The 18721-nt window shown below is 40.0% G+C and overlaps 1 protein-coding gene across 1 annotated transcript; it reads left to right on the plus strand.

Moving 5' to 3' along the window:
* Positions 1 to 13722: 13722 nt before the first annotated feature.
* Cyp18a1 (Cytochrome P450 18a1) lies at positions 13723 to 18513 on the plus strand. The gene is made up of 5 exons (XM_089596581.1): positions 13723 to 14101; positions 14727 to 14848; positions 14939 to 15368; positions 15459 to 15723; positions 17754 to 18513. The coding sequence occupies exons 1-5, from the start codon at positions 13723 to 13725 to the stop codon at positions 18142 to 18144; spliced, it is 1587 nt and encodes a 528-aa protein (XP_089452707.1). The 3' UTR covers positions 18145 to 18513.
* The last annotated feature ends 208 nt before the right edge of the window (positions 18514 to 18721 follow it).

Genomic DNA, 18721 nt, shown 5'->3' on the forward strand with positions numbered 1-18721 from the left:
GAGTGATAGGTTGTTAGTTACTTGTTATCTTGTATTTACTGTTTTCTTCTTATACATCTAGTAAGGAAGTTAGATGCTATTAAATAAGTTAAACTATCACATTTTCAATGAGAGCTCATGATGACGTTGCAAAAAAAAAAAAAAATTTACAACAGAAAAAAATCCAATTCTTTTTAATCCACAATCTTTTTATTCGTCAATTTGTCCTAGAATTGTAAATTTTTTTTTTTTTTTTTTTTCACTATATTGCTGACAAAATTGTCAGTTTAGAGATTTTGGTAAATTTTTTAGTAAGTAATGATTAATGTGCAATCTTGTATAGCTAAGCTGAGGTCTTCCAAAAGTTCATGCTCCTCTGAAGATAATTTTTTTACGTCCGACACTGCTGAAACCGATAAAGAGCCTTTAAATTTCAAAGAATATAAAAAAGCATTGAGATTTTCGAATAAATATCTACTTGACCTCGCGACCGATGCCAAATGCAGTTTAGCTCGAAAGATAATTTTTACTGCTCAAAATGCCAATATTGATAAATCAGGGCACATTTAGTATCGTCAAAATGAAACCCTGTGCCGAAAAACGTAGACATAACCATCCACTGTACAATATTTTTGGGACTCATTTTTTACTTGATGCAATTTTCTTACTAGGCATTGTTGCTCTCTACACATCGAGTTTCTGACTCACTTCATCAATCAGAACGTATATGAGCAGCGTGTCGAGCACAACATACAGATAACGACACGTGCACGCGAGCTCTTTTACTCTATACGTCAATTTATGAGTCAGCCTCTTATCTGAAGTTCAAACTAAATGTGTTATAATTGTTTTCGCACTTTTTTTTATCTAGCGCCAGGTGACACGCGTAACGAAGCAAAGGTCAAGCTGCAAAGTTCATTGCTCATTAGAAGCGAGCGTTGGATTATCGGTCATCATCTGTTTTTCCAAAGTTTACGCAATGAAGTTGAGGTAGTTGACTCTTGACGATACGAACGAACAGTGAGGACAGCATACTACGGTGTCACTTGTTATTTCATCGACGATTCTTGCGATAAGGGATACGCATTCCGATTACTTGCCGATTTTTTTTTCCAGGAATCGCTCGTTCAATTCAAAACATCCTGATAATTTGAATAACTGACAAAGAGAAACGGACCGCTGGCTCGCGTAATCACTCATTCGTGTTTGAAATCCAAATCGCGCAAAAGCCACGTGTGGCGTGATTGAGAAAGAAACGGAGTTAGCCGAAAAATATATACACACATATAGATACAGGAGCGGCTCTTCTTGTTTGCCAAAATGTTTTTTTCTAGATTCGACAAGGTCGAGTGCCCATACCAAGTTTGGACGTACTGGTGGGAAGAAATTTTAACGAGCCATCTATGATTATGTGAATCATGAGGTTGTATTTTTGGACGGGCGTCCAAGTGTTGTGTGAAAGGATAACGATGTTTGGGTCTTTGTTTGTGTGCGCGAAAATTGTCGTACATTGTTGATCAGTTGGTATACGTATAAAATTTATGACGATATTTTTAAACTTTCAAGTATACACCAATGGAATTTACGAGAAAGACCGAACGTGATTTGTCTTCAGCTCACATAGACTGTTCTAATTCCCAATAAAAATCAATTAAACCGCGAGATTGGTTGATACTTATTTGCTCACTTCGACAAATAATGATTTTCTTGAGTTATGCTGATTCTTGGGCATAACATGTACTTGGCTTGTTTCATCCCTGGTGATTATAATGCTTATGAAATAAAAACAAAATACATACTTTGATGGGATTGATGTAGCCTAGGGCGTTTTTGGTTGGCGTGCGAAATGGCCCTCGCTGTTAACCTCTTGGAGGGTTCGAGTGTCGCTAAAATTGTTCTTGCGTGTCGAATTCTGGATAGAACTGAGACAAACACATTGGTATAGGTATACGACTTTCTCTTCTCTTTAAATACATTCAATATATTTTGCAATATTGGTAGAAAAACATGTTTTTTTTTCTTAATTTTTTTACATAATACGCTTATTTTTGTTTGATTTTTTTGAGATCACCGTATTGAATTTTCTGTGTTGAAAAATAGCCTTATTTATGGGTACATTAAAGTTATCGCATGTCGTGATTTTTAAGAGATATTTTGAAGAAATGTTTCTCTTTGTTGAAAGTACTTATATTAAAGTAATTAAAAGAACAAAAAATTAATTGCAGAAAATTTTACATGATTTATGTTATTAATGTCTTGTGATTTCATAAAAAAATACTGTACTTCCGGATTTAATTTGTCAGATCTTTTGTTTCAATAGAATTCTTCAAGGATATGTCTATTATTTTACAAAGACAATTCTTTTGCTCTCATACATAAATTTTTTTCGTTACATGATCTGTTATAAGTACGTGAAAAAAAATACGCAAACAAAATACGTAATCCTGACGTAAGCATGTTTTTACTCAGCTACAAGATTAATATTTAACTTGCTGATACGTCAAAAATATTGTAATTAGCTCCATTTTCTAATAATTTGCTCTCCATTTACAAAAGTACAAAGGATTAATTTACACTCATTAAATAAAGGTCGTGAAATGTTGCTTAAAGGTTTGAAAAATATTAAATAAATGTAATCATAAAACTCAACTACTATTTTTGTTTAAAAATTCAAGGTTGTTTGCATGTACATCGTTGTCTCCATACAACTAACAACAAAAAACATTGTAGTAGTTATTGAGTATGACTTATTTCAGGCTACATGAAATTTAAAAACCACCGTGCGATACTTAAATTTTCTATTATAAAAAATCTCAATTTCAAAGGTTTTGTTACAAAAATTTAATGTAGATCTTAACGTGTACTTGATAAACTTGGATGGATTTATTTAAGTACATAATTATTAAAATAGAGTACTTCCATTAAATTAATAAATCTATTTAATAATATCAAGTGTCCGATTAGTTGTCACTTAAATAAAGTACTGATTTTTGAATTCAACATCACAGAGATCACAATTTTTTAATGCTATAGTTACTTCTCTATAAAAAAGCTTACATGTAAAAAGTAAATGTATTTAGTTATGACCAAGTAATCCTTATCACATTGTAGAGTTTCACAATTAAATATTACTTAGTAGATTTGTAGGCATATATTATCAAAAATACCGTATCCTTGACACAGAAAATTTCTAGAAATGTTAAAAAACTTTAATTAAATAAATAAGTCGATTAATCCTCAAAAAATTGTAGTTGTAAAATTTACATTTCTGCATCGATCACTGTATAGATATCTTAAAAAGGTCAAAGACACAATGTTAAAAAGTTTGACTTACTATGATGTTATTGGTGTCTATCTTCAAGGTTTCTCCTTTTATACCTTTTGAGGTCATCGGTGCAACAACAAAAATTTCAGGTTTAATAAACTGGTGTATTAGGTACATTGACTTTTCCGCAAAAAAAAATGTGTTTGTTGGATCATCATTTGCGATGGAAATTACGAAAAATTAAAAATAATACGAAACAATTGCTCCTTCAACTACCAAAAAAATAAATAAATTTTCACCTTAAAAATATCCTCAGATCTTTCATAAAGAAAATAATTTTTGTTTTATCAAGCAGAAAATTCATGTGTCCTCAATTGACAACTATGAAATACAAAGGTACTGCGATAAACAAAATGATTTGTCGAATAATTAGAGCACCACTGCCGAGTACACCTTACAAGTTCCACAAGCCCAAAGTGTTATTCAGCACGGATTTTTTTATTTTTTTTATTTTTTTATATTTTTTTTTTTTTTTTTACACCTCACTGCATGTATGCAGTGACAGCGTTTGGTCGTCCTTCGGGATTTCCGTTCTCCCTTCTTCCTCGCTATCTTTTTAACATCCTCCGCGTCACTCTCCGTGTTTTTCATTTTTATCCTTCACCCTCAACTTTTACTTTTACTGCTCTTGCGTGCGCTCAAACTGCATAAGTACGAAAGCTGCACGGACGAGCGCTTGTTTTGGCTCGTCTTTTTACTCTCCACGCAGAATTTTCAAGATCAGAGAGTTGTGGGGGGATTTTCCAGTATCTGTGCGCAGAGTTTTTTTTTTTTTTTTTCTTCTTCTTCTTCGTAGCACTCGACGACACTTCACGTGGTTCTGTTGTTGATTCTTACAACACAGCTGGTCTTTGACTTTGGTGACTAAACTTTTTTTTACCAATCTGTTTACCAGCGCTTCATCATATTGTTTTTGTGGAGTTATTTGGACGGCAATGAAATCCCCCCCGATGGTTTTCACAGGCAAAGTTCACGATTTCGGACTCACGATGCCTCCGTGGGAATGATCTGCGATCAGTACGACGAAAGCTCTGGTTCCCTCATTCAATATCAAATCGCTAAAAACACACAATTGAAATAATTCTACTATCATTTCAATAAAGCTAGCATGGCAATGTCCAACAAATTCACGGGCATAAAATTATTTCAACGCATTGCATTCAAAGTGAGTCTCGATCAATGAAATTAAAGAAAAAATTGCCAGTCATTCTCGTGGCAACAACATGCGCTTCTCAAAACATTATTGTTTCCAAGAATCCATGTAATCGGTAAAAGATAGATGAATACTGATTGTATCAATCAAGATTCATTCTGCCAAGGATTTCGACGATAGTAACGATCCAAAGGCTCGTTCACCGACGCCTCCAACGCATAAGAACAATAAAATGTTGGAAATCATATTTCTATACGTCCTATACAAGCTACGGATCACGTAGCCAACGGCGGACGTGCACCTCTCCCTTTTTTCTTGTTCACTTGCGGATTGGCTTGTTTGGTGGGTGAGTTTTTTCAATCACGATGACGATCTAAAGTCACCCTGACGACATTTTCCTCGTTGGGTCGAAACACGCAGGCCAAGAAAGCCCGTGACGAAAGTACGTGACGCATTACCGATGCGGTTTGAATCAACGTGACAATGACCCTCTACTTCCAACGTCTTGGGGGGGTCTCCGCATTTTTGGAAAATCCAGCCTTCTCGGTGTATCACTCAGGGTTTCATTCTTTTCCGACACTTGTCGGTCGTCAAATGAAAATTATCGTCGTGTTTTTGTATCAGCAGTCACTGGCATAAATGAGATAACGACAAAATCAATCTGGTTAAACGACGAGACTCGCACATGTAACACAACAGTATACTGTGTTTTTTTAATATGATGAGCCAATATCGAGTAAACCATGTTGCCAAGCCATCGTAAAAACTATTTTTGTTCGTAACATGCGCAATCTTTTTACTAAAAAACATACTTTCTTGCAGAAAATTTTTTTCAACGAGAAACTTTGGAGTGTCTACCTTTCCTTTGCGAATAACGAAACCCGTCACCTCCTATGACACCTTGACTTTTTTTTGTTTTTTTTTTGTTTTATCACTCTTATTCTATTTTCAGCATCGCCAACGTTTGACTATCCTCCGACACGAATTTAAAGTAGATTCAAGTAATTAATATTCGCGATTAGGTTTAGAAAACCATTGATTTCAAGCTGAAAAATATTTGCACTTCCAATTGTCATTTCAAAAACTAAAAATTATACAAAACATCGTTGATAAAAAAAAAAAAATGTGTTTTTGTGTTTTCTACTAAGCATGTTTTTGAGAAAAGAAGAAAGAGCTGAAATTTCATCGTCAACGTATTTGTTCGTAAACAGTCCTTACATTGATCAATACTGTACCTAATATGCGTGATGGTACGAAGTAACGTATTTTTGATCATGTAAGTACGAAACTATCATGAAGCGGATGTGTGGGTAATACGGTGTGGAGGACCAACTTTTGATTGAAGCGAGCGGTCCCAGTCACCCAGTGCCGAGCCCATCCAATGTGTCTAGACCCATACACGGTATAATTATATTCACATAGGATGTGTATAGTTAGATAGCATTGAGCGTCTATTCGAAGAATTATAAATGGCACTACCAGTTGTAAAGACAAAAGATTTGGGAAAAAACACTTAACAGGAAGTTATTTAGAAATCAAAGTTAAAATATCCCTAAAATTGTACAATCTGTCTTATTGAAAGATTTTAAATATAATTTTTTTATTTTTTATTTTTCGTGATAATAGTGGAATTAAAAATACTTCAGCAAATTTGCCCACGATGAGTTCATTCAAAACTTGTTTTGATTCTTCTGTAGTTGAGGCACGTGCCATGTATTTCATAAAAACTAAAATATCAAATTCAAAGTCAAATTTGTGTCTTTGCAAATACGTCACTCGTGCGCGTGGCGCTAAACTATGGAAAATTAAAAGAGCACCTGTGTCCACCAATGGCTTCAATAGCACAAAGCCTTGATCACAACAGCTATCGTCAATATTGGGCTTTTACTTACGTAAATTTTAGTAGATGAATATTTATTTCAAAATAATGTCGGCAATTGAAAACAATTACAAAAGATCGCGTGTAAGGAGACCGAGATAGTACTTGTATTTCTAATACTAATGAAAAAAGTACCTCAAAACTATCTGATTCAGACATCACCAAGGATGTCGCAGATTTGGTTTTATTTTCCATGCACTGATGTTAATGTTTATGCCAATAATTAAATCACCAAAAGTAAAAACGTACAATGTTCCGCCGATTTTGGGTGTCAGGACCTACGGGGTTATTCTAGAGGCATAAAAGTGCTTCATTTTATTATTAGAGATACAAGAAACCAGCCAACAGTTTTATCAAAACCTATCCAACGGAACCCATGTACATTCCTTCTTTGAACGAGTTTATTTTACCTTTTTTTTTTTTTTTATGTAATGATTTAATATATTTATCATCAATATGGAGCTGGAACCGGTTCACTTCGACCTTTCAGCCTTGGCTGAGATGCAAGTATTTAAAGTTGAATCCTGGTTTATTAATAAATCGAGCGAGTCATTGACTCCAGTGATTGTAATTGTAATAACAAAAGCTTTCCATCGTTTGTTTATAAAAACTCGGAGATAAAATTCTTCAAGTTTGTTTTTCCTCTTGTAAACCTTTGACCATCCAAAACACAACGCACATACCGTCCCGTGTAATCAATTCCCCACGTATTATACGTCCCCAATAACAATGAGTTTAAAACGGTGGAAAAGTGTTACTCTTACAACTTCAAAACGTTGTAAAATGTAACTGCAACAACGTTTGAATAACGTTGTAAAATCGTTAAGTATGATTTTTCTAATAATAAAGTCACTTCTGCACTACTTGTAATTAGTGGTCCATTCTCACAGCGCTTGAGGTAAGAGGTTAAGCGAATTGATGACAATACCAGCATTCAAATAAATTTAAAAAATTTAGTTATTGCTTGAAATCACCAGAAATGAGCTCTTCCTTTATATGCTTGAATGCCAATTTACATGATAACGTCTATGTTGACCATCAATAATTACAAGTAGATTAACATAAACGTGGTGTAGAGTGATCTTAAGTTAGAAAAAGTTAGCAGACATTTTTAACGTTAATACCACGTCATTAAAATTTTATTACATCAGTCACATTTCAGTACGTTGTAAAGTTGCAAGAAGAACGTTTGTCCAACGTTTGTTGAAACGTTGTGGGTTTTTTTGAAACTTTTAGAGATACAAGTATCTAAGGAATTCAACCAACAGCATATCGCAATCTAACTGCCTGTATTACATTAATAATTACGGCGAATAGATGGAAATTCCCAGCTGATAAGCTCCCACGAAGAAGAAGAAGAAGAAGAAGAAGAAGAGGCACTAAGAGTCCGATGAATCATTCAATGCGAATCAATGCCAAGTTCACGTGGAGCAGAGGCGATGTATTTGCTGGAAAAGTGTCGGTCCAACAATAACATATTTGTGTCGCTCGTCTTGACACGCGCAGACTGGCGTATATATATCCATCATGTACAGCGCCAGGATAGGGGAACAGCGACGACGGCCGAGTCATTAGCACGAGCAGAGGCGGCCCCTTATCGGCGGTATGTGCTGTCAGTGACCTCCTCGATTGTGATACCGAGCCTTGGCGCTTTCTCTCTTTTTCAAATCAACCGATGACGCGCCGATCGTCGCCATCGTCACGACAACATAATAACAGTGAATTTTCTGGAGCAATCAAGCAAACGAGAACAAGTTTAGGAAGGCGCTTGACAATTTGTTGCTAGTTTGTTGGATTCAACATTTGACTTGCTTGTATTTCCACGTGTGTGCTCACAAAGTAAGGGAAAACATACTTTTTGGGTTTTAAAAAGGAGTCCAATAACTTTCAAGGCATTCAAAGCCACGAAAGCACTATCAAAGTCCTTGAATAACTGACAAAGTCATTCAAAAATATTTATTAGAAGTATTACGTTTTGTCTGACTTCCAAGTCTGTCAAGGTTTTTCGAGAAAAAAAAATGGAGATTAACATTCACGATTCTCAAAGTTAGTTGAGATCGAAAACTCACGATGTTAAGATAGTGAACATTACTCGATCAAGATCATTTTCATTTTCACTCTCGTGTGCCAGTGACTGGATACTTACTCACTCGATTCACGCATAGCAATTCAGAGAAAAGATAGTACGTGTAATTTTATTACGTGGTCATCATTAATATAATAGTCTTTTTCTATGAATTGGATGAAAAATGTGTATCAAATTGTATGTAATTAATGGTACAATCCACACTTGAGAATTATTAATTATTAAAGCCATTATGACGAATTGAACTCGTTATAAATTTTTTTCACGCAGACGTGATTAATTGAAAACATTATAATACTACCGAGTTCGTAAAAGTAAAAAAAAATCTGTGTGTTTGGATTTGTGTCGTCGCTCGAGGCGAGGCCGAGGGCGATAAACGGGCGATCTGAGGCTTCTTTACTTCCGACCGCGGTATATAATATACGTACACGATTTTTACGTGCCACGATTTTTACACATCACACAGGAAATCTAATCCTTTGCACTTTCCACTTTCTGCGTGCCAGCACGTGAAATAGTTTTCGGATTCAAACGAATTATAATCTTAATCGAAACGAATAAATGCCGAATGAAAACGAGCTTGAAGAAAAAAAAAAAAAATCAATGTGATGAATGGTTATAGTAACACCCGTTGAATCAATAAGGTTGTAAATGAAATATGTGTATTTTTTATTCGAGCATTAATTTTTCGACTAACCATCATATAGACAATACCTTGATGATCATAAAACATTTTTATAGCTACAAACCATTTCGACTTGTACGAAACTAGCTGTTTATAGCTCACACCTCTTCGTAATGAGCCACTAAAGTATCGATATTTCCCACGTATCCCCCAAGGGTACAGCCCCACGGCGCGAAACAGACTCTACGCAATAGAAAGAACCAACAAGAGCAAAGTAAACTAGTCCACAATAGCTGCGATTGGATCCTTCTGTTGCGTGGGACTGCAGTCTCAGGGTGTATAGCTAAAAGTAGACTGCTAGCGGCAAAAAAAACAGGGCTATCGGACATTATAGTCTTATCATTCGAAAAATTGTTTACTTCGCAGAGCAACGATGAAAAGTAACAAGAGAGAACGGGAAATCAGTCAATCGGTGGGGGACGAAGATCGTATAAAGAACAACTCGGTTAAATTGTTTCGTTGTAATATTTTATTTTACCCAGCGTTTCGCTGGTTTCATATGCCAGCCTTGCAAGCTGTATTAATTATTCTATTGCATTTGACGACATGTCAAATGTCGATGTCCTTACTATACCGAATACCGGTGATGTTGCCGACAACCACCAAGGAGTAAAAGCGCAGACAATAAACACACATGATACAATCGACGTAAACACTGCTTAGCTATACTGGAATAAAGAGCATTGTAAATTATACATCCTATATATACATCCTCCTTTTTAATAATACTGTACTTGTGGGATTTCGTGTGCATCATCACAGAGAGCAGACTTTTTTTTATAATGAGTCTCTCTGTTGATGACTTACGCGTTATCCAAATCGAACTCTTGTTGACATGGAATTCGGTCAGCAACAACAACAGAATCGACGTTGCAATATTTCTCTGTTTTATTCTTCAGCTGGTTTCACATTTCACTTCTTAATTACAATTACAAAGGACGTTAAGCTGCACACAAAAAATTTTTAAAAACTACCCCTGGAGTCCGGCAATGTAAACTATACATTTGTGGAGTCGTTGAACTAGAATCTGGGGTAAATTTAACCCCATTTTGTCAGGATTTTTTTGTAATTTTCAAAAATACACTGAAAAAAAAAATTATTCTGTATCCATCGACGATTCGGTTATCTCAAATATACCCATCATACGGGCGTGAAAATACTGTTGTCTATTCATACTTTGAGAGGAAGTTGAAAAAACATTCCTTTCAATTAAGACGATAAGCCCGATAGATAGAGGCACTTTTAATTTCTTTTCGGTCCGGCCGCGACAAATTAGTCAGGCATCACATCAAGTTTGTTTGGGTTCACTTGGTTTGAAAATATGATATGACAACTATAACTTTTAAGCCATTGAAAATGCTTTTTAAAAATTGCTATGGTTATACTTTTTGAACTCAAGAAGCAATTACCTGAGAAAAAAATCATTCCTAATACGGTTGCTGACGTACGTACGCCACGTATTTTATGCCTACGTACAAGTTTTTACATATATGTTTGTGCAAAATATGTTTGTGCAAACGGTATACAATACAATACATCATACATCTAGTTCATTGTTCGAAGTATAGTGGAAAAATTAATAGCCCAATTACTCTACGGTCTTCGACAGCATATTCAGGATTCTAACTTAAAAGTTTTTTTTGTATATGTTATGAGGGTTTAAAATAATACACAGTTATAGAGAATGATCCACGAGCTGTGAGCCCACTGTTTGAGCTGCAAAAGCCTGATCGCTAGGCTCATTCTGCAGGTCAACACCGTATTGGACTGTGAAGGCACTTTCCCTTGAAATCTCTCAATTCAAATTTTGCAGACGTACCGATCAAGCAGAGAACACTTGAAATGTTAGGTGAAGTTATTTATAAATTGTTGGGTTATTGGTTGGTGTCACGCTCAGACAGAAAAAAAAAGATTGATGGGTCACGTTGTACGTACGCCTGATGCTGTTGTTATTGCTAAGTAAGAGGAAGATTAAAATTATTGTTGACTCGATTGTCTGGAGCTATAGAGCAACATAATTGTATACAACGTCTGCATTAAAATTCTTATTAAATTTTTTTTTTTTTTTTTTTTTTTTTCTTAATCATGAAAACGATATGTTATTAATTAAAAATGAAACGAGCAGTGCCAAGAATCTTGAGATTACCGTTCATTGACATATTTTTCGGCAACAATTTTTTCGGTACATTATCGGGGTTGATTTTGTACTCCAAGTCTAGACCAGACCTAGTCTCGGACATCATCATCAAAGCCTAATAAATTTTATAATTATACTAAACTTGTCTCATTGGCATGTATTTAATTTCTAAAACCTATGATTACAGAAAAAGGGAATGAGCTAACGTGCCAAACCTGAGCAAGCAGAAGTAGCGATCAGCGTTAGTATTTGATGCATCAATACGACGTCGATACTTTTTTGTAAGCATTGCTACTAATCGCTATACTTTTCAGTACTCATGTGTTGATAATATTAGAAACAATGATTAATATTTTTTTTTTTTTTTTTTTCTTCAAAAATCGGCTCATAGCATCGAAAAATCGGCTAAGCAGTACAAAGATACGTCGATTTCTTCTCCTTTTTTCGCACCTTCTTCGACATTCGATCCATACCAGTCCTCGGTTTACCGTCACTCGTGATGCGTATACAAAATATTACGTATACCTAAAGCATTATTTGTACATGGCAACGACTCTGTGATCGGCATTATCGCACGGGGACAAGTTCGCGCTCTTTATCGCACGATCGGCAATGCTCTTCACGATAACGAGCCTCTACCGTCCCTGGGATCTCTTACGACATACAAATGACGTTTTTTTTCTCCAAAGCGGCATACATATATGTCTTTCGATCTCTACGTAGCTTATCGAGCGCGACGATTTCATGACATTACATTACATGTACTTTCACACTTTTGAAAGACGGTACTTGAACTTGACACTTTTTTTGTTCCCTTTGGTATCAATAACGCGTTCGTTTATCTAATCGAGTGTCATTTATGCAACGCGTACGTACGTACAACCGATAAAGATGCTAAAGCAGTGCAAAACGAACATTATTAGCTTTTATCGCGAGCGACACGTCACTCAAAGCATATTAGCGTTACTGCACTCCTGTGTTTGCCGTCGCGTAAAAATCAAGTTAAATACACACGAATTATGCAATGTTATGAAAAAAAAGGTATTCGCCACACCGAAAAATTATCAAAACACCAACCTGCTTTCATACCAATAGCGTAAAAAGCTCTCACGTTTCGTCAAGGTAAAATACACGGCACCAGAGCGACCATAAGGTGACTGAGATCGGCATCGATCGCAATAACGATAAACTGCAAGATCGGTAAAAAAAAAAGATTTAAAAAAAATTGTGTCGAGCTTGGAAAGACACTCTGTCGGAGCAACCAAAAAAATGCAAAGCGCAAATGACAGTCCCAACAGAAATTGACAGGTTCAAGCGCGGAGGTGCTCTCGCCTCGCCGATCGGCCGGCGAATGTTGGCCCTCTCTCCCTCTCTCTCTCTTCCACGGCGAGACGAGCAGGCCCCACTTCTCGGGCCCCCCCTCCCCAACAACTTCCTCCCGACCACCTGTCGGGGCGAGAGCGATCCGCGTGTGCAGTGTGCACCTCGACCAACCGAGATCGGTCAGCCCGTGGCGGAAGGGGGGGTCCGCCCTCGCAGCTCTGGGCCTCCCTCTCTCCTCCACCACCTCCCAGCGGCACGTTTCACGCGGCAGTGCCGCATTAAACATCACTAGCGGCGTGCGCCCGTAAGTATGAGTAAGTGAGTAAGTACTACAAACTACTCAAGGCGCGCGCCCGGCAAGAAGGAAAAAAAAAAGAAAGAAAAAAAAAAAAAAAAAAAAAAATAAAGGAGAGCGTGTCGCGCGCGACGGCGGGTCCTGTCCTCCTCCGTCGCTCTTGGTCGTCCACCACCACCACCACCACTACCTCCTCCTCCTATCGGTATCTCTCGGGGCTCACGAACCGGTGGCCGGTCGGCTTGTAACAACAAACGCGCGCTCGGGGGAGATCTGCTGCAGAGGCGCTCTCGAGAGCGCTGGTGTAGCCGCCGCCGTCGTTGGAGCCGCCGTCGCTGGTGCTGCTGCTACTGCTGGTATATGGCTATATATACCGCCACTGCTGCTAGCTGCCAGCTGATGAATCACTATATAAGACAGGCAAGGACAAGAAGGTGTATGTTAGTGCACACTAAATCCTCCGGTAGCTCGGACACGCGCCACTTCTACCATACACCAACTGTGTGGCTGTACAGTATAATCATATCGCATACGTACCAAGACCGGCAGTGCACGTTTTACAGTAACGCTACCGCGTTATACACCATTATTGCGATCGTTGTGTCGGGGCCGAACGCGAAAATCGTACCGATGCAAATACCGATTTATCGCGCCGCGAGCAATTTTACTTAGATTTTTTTCTTTTCTTTTCTTTTCGGGCAACGCAAAGAAAAAGAAAATCGGAGCAAGCTCGCCGAAGGAGGGTAAAATAAAAATACAATAAAAGAAAACGCAACAGGAGCAAGGAGCAAAAAAAAAAAAAAAAAAAAAAAAGAAAGAAATAAAGAACAGAAAAAAAAAAAAAAAATAGAAGAGGAACAATGTTTGTGGAGCACGGGATCGAGTGGTTGTGCGGTGGTATGATCGGCGGGGGGCGCGCCGACGCCTTCCGTACGCTCCTCGTGTTTTTCGGGGTGCTCCTGTTCGTGCGGCTCGTTCAGTGGTACCGGCGTTTCTTGTCGTTACCACCTGGGCCCTGGGGCTTGCCGATTTTCGGCTATCTGCCGTTCATGAAGGACGTCGACGTGCACCTGCGCTTCGGCGAGCTGGCCAAACGCTACGGGTCCATGTTCTCGGCGAAACTGGGCACTCAGTTGGTTGTCGTGCTCAGTGATTACAAGATCATCAGGGAGACCTTTCGCCGGGAGGAATTCACCGGCAGGCCCCACACCGAGTTTTTCAACATACTCGGAGGATATGGTGAGTTTCTTTTTTGTTTTTTTTTTTTCCCCCTCATCATCTTTTTCACCTGTTACACTGGAGGTGTGGTGCGTAAATGATTCGAGGGGGTGAAAAACACGCGTGACGGGAGTTATTGCCCATGTTTCTCATGTTTCCGCACCCGGGTAATGTACAAAAGACACATTCACGCGAAAAAGATCGGTATCGCGAGAAAAAGTATCGTTATAGGCCAGTTTGTGTTTTTCTATTATTTTTTTATTTCATTGGATAAAGTACTGAATAGTAAGATGAAAGAGAGAGAAGGAGAGAAAAAGTTTCACGAACGACAAGAGGGCGACCAAATATCTTCGATCGCGAACCAAAGAGCGAGCCTCTTATCAGCTCCAGAGTTCAAGAGCCGATGATTCCCTCTCGACCGCTAGCTCATGGGCCATTGATCCCATCGGCAATAATCGCTACGCTCGAGCTACACAACGCGATATCGGCATTTTCGCGGCAGTTCTGTAAGGGGAGTCCCAGTATACAACATGTATAGCGCGCGCCACTTTCCAGTAGTTCAGGTCGACGATTGTTCGTACACGCACACTCTTGACTCTCGGTCGCGGTACTACTGTTGGTTTTTTTTTTCTTTTCCCCCTCGCAGGAATCATCAATTCCGAGGGTGCTCTGTGGAAGGACCAGCGAAGGTTCATTCACGAAAAACTGCGCAATTTCGGCATGACTTGCCGAGGTAGCGGCAAAAAAATCATGGAATCGACCATAATGGTGAGTATCACAGCCTCGGACGAGCGTAAAAGCGCCAAGAAACAAAAAGTGGATGAACCAACTGACGCGTCCGATTTTTTTTTCCATCAGAAAGAGGTCGACCTGTTCATCCGAGGTCTAGAGGCTCGCGAGGGGGCACCGACCAACGTCTCTTTTTCACTCGGACTGTCGATAACCAACGTCATCTGCTCCATCATAATGAGCGTGCGGTTCAGGCACAACGACGCTCGCTTCAAGCGCTTCATGGCCCTGATCGAGGAAGGCTTCCGGCTGTTTGGCCGATTGAGCTTCGTCAACTACATCCCGGTTTTCCGCCACCTGCCCTGGCTACAGTCGGTCAAGACCAAAATAAGCGCCAATCGCGCCGAGATGGCCGATTTCTTTCAAGAGACCGTCGACCAGCACAGGGAGACCTTCGACGGGGCCAATGTACGCGACCTCGTAGACACGTACCTGCTCGAGATCGAGAAGGCCAAGGCCGAGGGCCACCCCGAGAAGCTCTTCCAGGGGAAAGACCATGGTTGGTATACCGATCCTTACCGATTTTTTTTTTCCTGCCGATTTCTCCAACCGGAACTTTATAAACGTGCCCTTTTTCGTGGTTTTGCAGATCGCCAGTTACAGCAGATCTTGGGTGATCTCTTCTCCGCTGGCATGGAGACGGTGAAGACGACCCTCGAGTGGGCTCTCGTGCTGATGCTCCACCATCCGGAAGCTGCCAAAGCCGTTCAGGAGGAGCTCGACCAGGTGGTCGGCCGATCGCGCATGCCAGCCCTCGAGGACCTGCCCTTCTTACCGATCACCGAGGCCACGATATTGGAGGTCCTCAGGCGCACGAGCATCGTGCCCCTAGGAACTACCCACGCGACCACTCGGTAAGTTTTTTTTTTTCATTACATAACGCGGTTATGGCGATTCTTTGATTGTTACCCGTACAGTTCCGATCTTGAATTCCTCGGAGCTCGTGGCTTTGGTGCGTGCGCGTGTGTGTTTATTGGCATTCCTCGCGCGTCGCTTCGAAGACACACGTAAGAAGAAAAGAGAAACACCTTGCACGCTTGGGAAATAGATAAACCGAACGAGGAGGGGGGGGGGCGAAGATAGTGGTGCATCGAGTTTCGCAAATCGGCGATGATACCCAAGTTTGTAGACACCTGCAGCGACAAAGTGTCAAAGATCGGCGGGTGAAAGTTTTTCGGTCGCGGTAATTTTTTCGGACTTTTGTGCCTCTGTGTTGGAGGAAAGGAAGGGGGCAGGAGAGGCTGGACCTCTCTCGGGGCCAATTAAGAGACGGCAAAGAGAAAGTCAGCCGGGCGCGAATTTTTGGGCGACGCGGGCTCGGCCAGACTCCGCGTAATGGACCCCCTCGATTTTTTTTTTTTTTTCCTCAAGTTTCAGAGATCGTTAAGAGAGAAAAAGCGCGGTCGAAAGACAATAAAACTTTGTCCCGAGCGCTTTCTCGGTATCACCCTCGCGCGGATATAACGTATCAAAAAAAAAAAAAAAAAAAAAAAAGAAAATTATTAGTCGAACAGGGAACAGTTGACCAAACGGTGTCCGACAGTCGAACAAAAGTGAAAGCCCTGCAGCCGTTTTTCGGGAGCTTCGGTTTCGAGGTCGATGACACAGTACCTGTACCTGTTGCACTCGTCTCGCCGTCGCTGCTGCACCGAGAGATTGTATCTCTGCTCAAAACAAAGAAGGCTGTCTGTTTTTTTTTTGTTTCTTTTTTTTATCTCTGGTGTTTCGTATCTCGATACGTCTCGTGTGGGACTGCCGGTTTCGGGACCTTCGGAGGTCAAGTATAGAAGAATTTGCCTTTCCGGATGGACGGGACTGTACAAATTTTGCAGTACAGTTGCTCAGTCATTGTTATCTCACCTTCCAAAGTGTGGAAAGCCTTTGATAAAGACTCAGATGTGCGAAAGTTCAATGAAATACAAAGTATTTGCCTAATAATATAATTTTTTAATCTGATTTCAATGCCCGTTTAACAAACTTCGACACTTTTTCCACTTTGGTACGTGAGATGACAAGGTTGTGCCAAATGCGTGAAAAATTTTCGAGCCACAAACCCCTATAAACTTAATCAACAGATCTCGGGCGCCCAAAGATTTTTCGTTCTCGTGGAAAATCCAAGCGTGGAGCTGGTAGCCGACAGTTTTCCAGACCTGATACTCTTAAGATTTGTTTCTTTGTAAGCTTGTGGCGGTAAAAGGAAAAAAAAGTCCCGGCAGTCAAAAATATGCCAAAAAGTAATAATCGAAGGTTACCGCGACGGCTCTCGTACTCTCGCGATACCGCGCGCGCTATCTCCTCGTTAGAGGCTCCGTTTTCTTTTTTTCCTTTTATCTTAACATTTCGCTGCTGGCTTGCGACAAACGACAGCATTACATAAAATCAGAATTGCATAATAATACGCGTCCCTGTTGCGCAACGCGGGTTCCCAAATTTTGCTCGGCTACACGGGTGAGTTTCGTATGCGTATCTCGCTTGCATACCCACGCGATCGGCGAATCGAATTGTGTACACGAAATTTATTACAACGATCGGCTAATCGTCATCGGGCCAACAGCTGATAAGAGAAACTTTTTTTTTTTTTTTTCTCCTCTTTTTCGTGACTTCGATCTCGACGTTGCAATACGCAGGCGATACCATGCAAACGGAAAAATTACTCAATGCCGATGACTTGAATTTTCAGACTTTGGGAAAATCAAACGTAGATAGATTGTTTTTCATTTAGTTATCCTCCCCAATAGACACACACGCACTTACACTCAGTACTCTCGGTTGCACGTAAACTGAAAAATTCTAATCGTGGGAAAATAAAAAAAAAAAAAAAACAATAGAGACAAAGTGACTAACCCCGTTGGGTATTTTTGTTTTGCCCACTCGCCTGTTGCAGGGAGGTGAATCTGAATGGTTTCACCATACCGAGCGGCGCCCAAGTGATCCCCCTACTGCACGCCGTGCACATGGACGAGGAGCTCTGGGAGGAGCCGTCCAAGTTCCAGCCGAGCCGCTTCCTCACGACCGAGGGCAAGGTCCACAAGCCCGAGTACTTCATGCCCTTCGGCGTTGGCCGGCGCATGTGCCTCGGCGACGTACTCGCCCGGATGGAGCTGTTCCTGTTCTTCGCCAGTGTCCTGCACAAGTTCGAGCTCCGATTGCCCGAGGGGGCGAGCCTGCCGAGCCTTAGGGGTAACGCTGGAGTCACCGTTACCCCGGATCCCTTCAAAGTCTGCCTCATCAGGCGGGACAGGGACGCGCCGCTGCGTTTCTTGGGCTCCAAGTAAGCCACGGGAATCCTGTTTTTCCCTTTCGTTAGCACGGTTGCCGTTCCTACGTATACCTATACTTCTTCGCCTTTGTTATGCATACTCGTTTGTTTGATCGATCGATTGTTAGCGTGTGCCTTTTTTTTACTTCAGCTGGGGTCAGTGAACACAGACGTTTCGCGCTTTTTGTTTTTTTTTCTCGTTATTGCGTGCGAGTACGGATGGAGTGGCCTGTTTTCTTTTTCCCTTCATTTGTGGGAGAATCGCTCGTCAGTCGATTATTGTGTTTGTGTCGGACAGGACGGAGAGTGTTTAAAGTACTGTGTAAGTTAGTGCCAAAAAAGTATTTTAAAAGAACCTGATAACGCGTTGTACGAAGAGAGGAAGGAGAGAAAACACGATTTGCTTCGTTTGTCGACTTTTTTTTTTTTTTTTTTTTTTTCACATTTATACGCGTATTATTTATAGGTTTCCGAGAACGAGGGTTCTCGTTTGCGATTTTAGAGTACAAAGGGAGAAACGGTGTCAATTGAAAAAAAAAAAAAAAAAAAAAAATGAAAATAAAAATAAAAATAAAAATGAAATAAAAAAAAAA

Source organism: Copidosoma floridanum, unplaced genomic scaffold (genome assembly GCF_036245765.1).
Source record: "Copidosoma floridanum isolate Cflo_tuat_1 unplaced genomic scaffold, Cflo_Japanese_pri ptg000030l, whole genome shotgun sequence".
Taxonomy (NCBI): domain Eukaryota; kingdom Metazoa; phylum Arthropoda; class Insecta; order Hymenoptera; family Encyrtidae; genus Copidosoma; species Copidosoma floridanum.

Coding starts and splice junctions, on each gene's coding strand:
- Cyp18a1 (XM_089596581.1), top strand. CDS start 13,723: ATGTTTGTGGAGCACGGGATCGAGTGGTTGTGCGGTGGTATGATCGGC. Junction 14,102..14,726: donor CAACATACTCGGAGGATATG/GTGAGTTTCTTT, acceptor TCCCCCTCGCAG/GAATCATCAATTCCGAGGGT. Junction 14,849..14,938: donor TCATGGAATCGACCATAATG/GTGAGTATCACA, acceptor TTTTTCCATCAG/AAAGAGGTCGACCTGTTCAT.